Source organism: Dipodomys ordii, unplaced genomic scaffold, assembly GCF_000151885.1.
Source record: "Dipodomys ordii isolate 6190 unplaced genomic scaffold, Dord_2.0 Scaffold7, whole genome shotgun sequence".
Lineage (NCBI taxonomy): Eukaryota > Metazoa > Chordata > Mammalia > Rodentia > Heteromyidae > Dipodomys > Dipodomys ordii.
In genome coordinates, this window is record NW_012267223.1 from 2,568,040 (window position 1) to 2,574,014 (window position 5,975).

The following is a 5,975-nucleotide window of genomic DNA, read 5'->3' on the forward strand; positions in this document are numbered from 1 at the left end:
GGCGGGCAGGGCAGAGGGCTTGGAGGAAGGTGTGGAGACACAGAGAAGAGGCACAGGCAGAGGAGAAGGGTGAGGCCGGAGGGCCAGGCAGAGCCCGGCAGGCCGGGAGAGAATGCACCTCCTGAGGCTGGGAGCAACTGTGGAGGCAGAAGCTGAGAGGCCAGTGTCCACAAGGAGCCCGTCGCTCCCCGTCCCCCCCTACCAGCCAGACCACGGGCACAAGGGACAAGATGGCCACACAGGGATCCAAGCAGGGACTTCCAGCCCAGCCACCATCAAAGGGGCAGAGTGGATGGACAGCAGGGCCCGCAGGACAGATGGTCAGGAAGTGACGGAGGAGACTGGCCGTGTGTGGCGCTGTGGCCCTCAGAGGGGACCCGGGGGGAGCTCAGCCCAGGCCCCTCCCCCCCAGCACTGCCATGCCATCTGGAAACACGGCCCAGGGGAAGGCCCTGGCTCTCTGCCCTCCCCCTCCAGGATCCTGCCACGGGGGCGGGACTTCCCGTGTGGGCCCAGGGGTCACCCACCCACACACAGAAATCCCACAGCCGGCCGAGCGCAGCCTCCCTCACCGCTTGCCTTCCCATCCCCCACCCAGACTCCCCAGGGCTCCTGGGCTGGTCCTCCAGGGCTGCTGCCTCCACGGTGGCCATGGTCCGGCCCCCTCCAGAGTTCAGGACCCACAGGACAGGCTCCTGGCAAAGGTGGGGCTGAGCTGTGCCCCGCCTCCAGGCTCCTCCCCGCTCCCCCCAGCGTCAGCTGTCTTCAGAGCCTGGGGTCCCCCTTCACTCAGCGAGCGTGAACACCTCGTCCCGGGAGGGGCTGCATCAGGCACACACCAGAGCTTCTGAGCCAACGCCAGGCACCCGGCAGTGCCCTGCGGCCTGCAGCCCCGCACCACCTATGGGGGGCGGAGCCTTGCAGACTCCCAGGGGTCCCTGGCTGCAGATCTCAGCCAGCTGAGTCACCCTGCTCAGATGCTCCCCGAGTGGACACCAGCAGGAGACCCCAAGCCCAGCTCCACCCCTCTCCAAGTGCACCAGCCATGGAGAAGCAAGGAAAACCAAAAGAATTGAAAGCAGGGCTTACAGCGCCGTATCGCAGCCCATTCACATTCTACACAAGAGGCAGTGGAGTATTACACAGTCTTTAAAAAGGAAGTTCAAGCTGGGGCACTGGTGGCTCTGGCTTATAATCCCAGCTACTCAGGAGGCTGAGATCTGAGGATCTCAGTTCAAAGCCAGCCCAGGCAGGAACACCTGTCTGTGAAATTCTTATCTCCAATAAACCATTAGAAAACTGGAAGTGGCGCTGTGGCTCAAGTGGTAGAGTACTGGCCTTGAGCTGAAGAGCTGAGGGACAGCGCCCAGGCCCAGAGTTTAAGTCCCACACGCTGTAACACCAGGAAGCCCCCAGTGAACCCCAAGGTCATCGTGCTCGGTGAGACACCCCAGTCCATGTGCTTCTATTTACACGAGGTCCCTGGGCTGTCACATGGGGACAGGAAGCAGGGTGGGGCTGCAGGGTCCAGGGAGGAGGGATGGGGACTGGTTTATGGGGGCAGAGTTCCTGTCTGGAATGTGGAAAGTTCTGGACATGGATGGTGGTGACCACATAACCACGAGAGGTGTGCGGTGCCAATGAGCTCTAGCTAGAAAACGGCGAACACAGTCCACTGCACGCAGCGTGGACAGGTAATAAAAGTAGAATAACCAGCTTCTTGGCGGCGTCCAACAACCACTGCCGAGTCCTGAGCCCTGCCCCTGGGGTCAGCTCAGCTTCCAAGGTCCTGCGGCTCGGCCTGCGGGGCTGGGGACCGGCAGCAGGCTTGGGGGACGGGGTGTGCATGCCTCCGAGAAGGCCGCAGTGCCCCTTAGTCCCCCCTCCCCGGCAGAGGCCACGGTGTGGCCAGCATTGACCAAGAGGCCTGGAATCGCACATACCGTTTCCAGCTGTCTGCTGCCGTCCCCTCCCTGTGCCCGTGTCTCCGTCTACCATCCTGCATTTTGGGGTGCTTTTGTCTCCCCCCTGCGTCACCCCCGCCCACCCTTGCAGCCCCCAAGTGTGCAGGGCTTCTCTACTCACGCTCCGGGTGCCTGGGCGGGCCCTCGGCGGCAGGGAGCTTGGGCTCCAGCTGGCTCTGCAGCTGGGACATGGGGAGCTCGGAACTCTCCAGGGTCTGTGGCGGGAGGGGAGAGGCGGGAGCCTCGGCTGGCTTGGGCATCTGGATCTCCATCCGCTTCGGGGCTGCGTCGACGGCGGCGGGCGCCTCCATCCTGCGGTGGGCTGACTCCTGGGCCTTGACCAGGGTGATCTCCGTCCTGCGAGGGGTCGGCTCTGGCGTCTTGTGGCCCAGCCCTTCAGCCCTCTTGAGCCCAAATCGGGAGGGGCCGGCGGCCCCGGCATTCTCCACCTGCTTGGAGGAGATGTCGATGGAGAGCTCGGTGCGTCGAGACACAGGCTCGGGGGCCTTGGAGCCGGGGAGGTCCACCCTCCGCAGCGATGCCTTGGGCGAGCGCTGGCTCAGGGAGTCCACATGGCGGCCCGCGGGGTCCGAGTTCTTCACACCCAGGTCTTGGAACTTGTGGGTGGAGCTGGCCACCGTGGAGCGGAGAAGGGGAGTCTGGACTCTCCAGGGTGGGGTGGAGTTGGGCGGCTCGACTTCCTCCACCTCAAAGGATCTCTTCAAGGCTGAAAGACAGGGAGGGGACGTGGTGAGCGGTGAGGGGCAGGGGGTGAGCCAGGGACGGGCCACACGGGGCTGGTGGAGGCACGGAGGGCAGGAAGCTGGTAAGGTTCCCCCCCCTCCTCTCTCTCTCTCTCTCTCTCTCACACACACACACACACACACACGCACACACGCATGCAGACACCATGGGCCACAGCGCACCCCACCAGGACAAGGCCTACGCTTGAAGATTCACGCAGGAAAGGCAGCCCGGCCATGGCCCCCACAGCAGAGCCTGGGCTGACGGCCCACGGCCTCCCCCCCAGAGGCATGGCACGGCCAGACTAAGGGTCACTGAACACCAGCGCCAAGGCTCTACCCTCTCCTGGCACTTCGTCTCCATTGGGCTCAGGGCCCCGACTCCCCGCCCCGACTCCCACCCATGGCCCCGCGGCCACCTGGGCAGGGCCTGCTCCCCCCGCCCATCCCCCGTCCCTGCGCCAAATGAGAACCAGCTGTTGGGGCACAGAGTACGCGCACGCACCACAGGAAGGGGCCCACATAGCGGGAACACTTAACAACTCCTTCCTGGGGGGGACCCAGCATCTTGGCCCCCCCACCTTCCCGGCTCACCAGAACCCTGGGCTTCATGGCCCGCCCCCAGCAGTAGATTGGGAGATGCTTTGGGGCGGAGCCTGGCGCAGTGGTCTTTCCCATCAAGGCAAACGGCCCTCATCTGTGAAGCAGCGAAGCTTCCTTTAGGGGCCAGCAGCCGGTGAGCAGCCAGAAGGGCAGGGCGGGGGACAGAGGCAGAGGAAGCCCAGGTCCCCAAGCCAGGCACCCAGACACCTAGCTTCCCACCCAAGGCACTCGTGAGGGAACCTGCTCCAGCCCAGCCACCCCTCCTTCCTGGTGGACACAGAAGGAACAAAGGCCTGGGCCGCGTGGCCCAAATGCCCCAGGAACCCCAGGAAGAGGCGGTGAATGGCAGCAGGGTGGCAGTGTGTCTGGGTCCCCTGCCAGGGGCCGCTCAGCTCTCACCACCCTGCAGACACGGGCGCCCGCAGTGCCGACCTCTCACCTCTCAACACAGCCTAGAGGCCGGGCACCCGTGGCTCACGCCCATCATCCTAGCTACTCAGGAGGCTGAGATCTGAGGATCACAGTTCAAAGCCAGCCCAGGCAGAAAAGTCCAATAAACTCAGGAAAAACTAGAAGGGGTGCTGTGGCTCAAGTGGTAGCATGCTAGCTTTGAGCACGGAGAGGCTCAGTGAGGACAGGCCCCAGGCCCCAGGTTCAAGTCCCAGGACTGGTACAAAAAAAGAAAAAAAGGGCCAAGAAAGAAGGTCCATAGTTCAAGTCCTCCTATGAGAAAGACGGGGGCACTCTAGACATCTGGATTTTTCTGTACCTCCAGATTACTAAACACTAGCTGCCCTATGGTAAGGCAAACCCTAGCAAAACGCCAGGCGGTGCAGTAGTTGAAAGCCGCACCCACAGGCTTTACTCAACACAGCCACGGAGTCCTGAGCCAGGAAGCCGGGGAGGGGTCGCACTGGGCCCAGGCTGGCAGAGCTGCACCCCTCGCTGTGTCTACACACTGTTCTAGAGGAGCCCAAGGACCCTGTGCACGTCTACTGACCTCAAAGCCCAAAGCTCAGTGTCCAGAGCCAGGTCTTCCCATGGTCCCCAGGGCCTGCCAAGGCAATCTCCCCACCCCCGCTTTACATCCTCAGCCCCAAGTCTGGCCGACAACAGCATGCCTGTCCAGGGGCCTCTAGGAGGGGTCTTCCTCCTGCCCACCCTTGGAACAGGTGTTTGTTCCTCATAGCCAGGTGGGAGACCAGACTCTGGACACGGGTTTGCCCCAAGGGTTCCTCTTGGTTCCCGAGAGCCCCTCCCTTTGCGAGCACCCCTCAGCTGTCAACCAGAAACCAAAAGCAAAGTGTGCCCCATCGAGCCACGGCGGCAGCTCCAGCCAATCTCCTACACACCGTGTGCAGACCTCTCCAGAAATGGAGACCAGGCCTCTCCACACACACGCCTTCCTCCAGCGGTGTGCCCAGCCCGGGCTCACCCCTCCTCCCCCACACGCACGCACACACGCCAGTCCCCCCAGAACACCTGGTCTCTGTCCACGCTTCCCATCTCTGCACGGTACGAGGAACGGCGTCTGTTTAGAGGCACCTAGGGATGCTGGCCGTGGAATAAGCCCGGCGGCTGTCTAAGGCAGGTGGCCCAAGGGATGGCCTCCCCCAGGGACTCTGTGAGGAGCACCCACTGGGAGCACTGGGTATCTCCTCCTGGTCCTATGCACATGCGCACTGCAGGAGATCCTCTTGACTCACAGAGGTAGGCAAAGGACGCCGGCAAGGGCAAGACCGTTCGGGGACCCCCACTGTGTACCTGAGGGACCCGTGAGCACCGCGAGAGGTCAGGCAAGGACACCCAGCTGACACTGTAAACTCGGGAAACACAGAGGCAGGCCCCACTGCAGGGCCTGCCCCCCTGCCCCGGGAGCTCACCCTCCCTCAGGTCCCTCCAAAGCCATGTCTGAGCCACATCTGCCTCCCTAAGGCCTCCTCAATTTGTACCACAAGCCCGAAGACAAACCCTGTAAGCTCTGGCCCACTTCTGGGAATGTATTCTGGAGTGGAAAAATGAGACGTACAGAAAGATTTATGTTCTCGGATACTTGCATCAGTGCTCACATTGCAACACTGGAAATAATCCCTGCGTACACACAGGCTCCTAAACCCAGATGCCGAGGTCCTGCAGTCATCAAAATCACATTTTGGAGAGGAGAACTGCTGAGAATATTTAAGTAAAAATAGCAGGATATAAAAAAAAATCCTAATTTCATGTCATGTCACACACACATGTGCAGTTTACACGTACACCCCGCTCACACCCAGCCGAAAATGGCTCCAGACGAAGTCAAGTCACACTGTATATTCTTCATTAGATCTTCCTGCCGCATTCCCGTGGACCAGCACTAAATGTGGGTGGCTAGGATTTTCAGACACTAAAACAGTTGCGCTGTGTGTGTGTGTGTGTGTGTGTGTGTTTATGTGTGTGTCCACACTGGGTCTTGAACTCGGGGCCTGGATGCTGTCCCTGAGCTTTTTCCTCTCAAGACTGGCACTCTACCATTTGAGCCACGTCTCCACTTTTCGCGTCTTGGTGGTTGAGTCTCATGGACTTTCCTGCCCCAGCTGGTGTGGAACTGAGATTCTTAGATCTCAGCCTCCTGAGTAGCTAGGACTCCAGGCGTGAGCCACAGCCTGGCTGACAGTTGTACTTTTGT

At 61.4% G+C, this 5,975-nt stretch overlaps 1 protein-coding gene across 1 annotated transcript in view; it reads right to left on the reverse strand.

The window, feature by feature from the left end:
• Positions 1-5,975, reverse strand: part of Sept9 (septin 9) — a 127,491-nt gene that overhangs the window by 78,204 nt on the left and 43,312 nt on the right. The window contains exon 2 of the mRNA XM_013037949.1: positions 2,086-2,691. Coding sequence (XP_012893403.1) covers positions 2,086-2,691 — 606 coding nt within the window. The remainder of the gene's footprint in view (positions 1-2,085; positions 2,692-5,975) is intronic.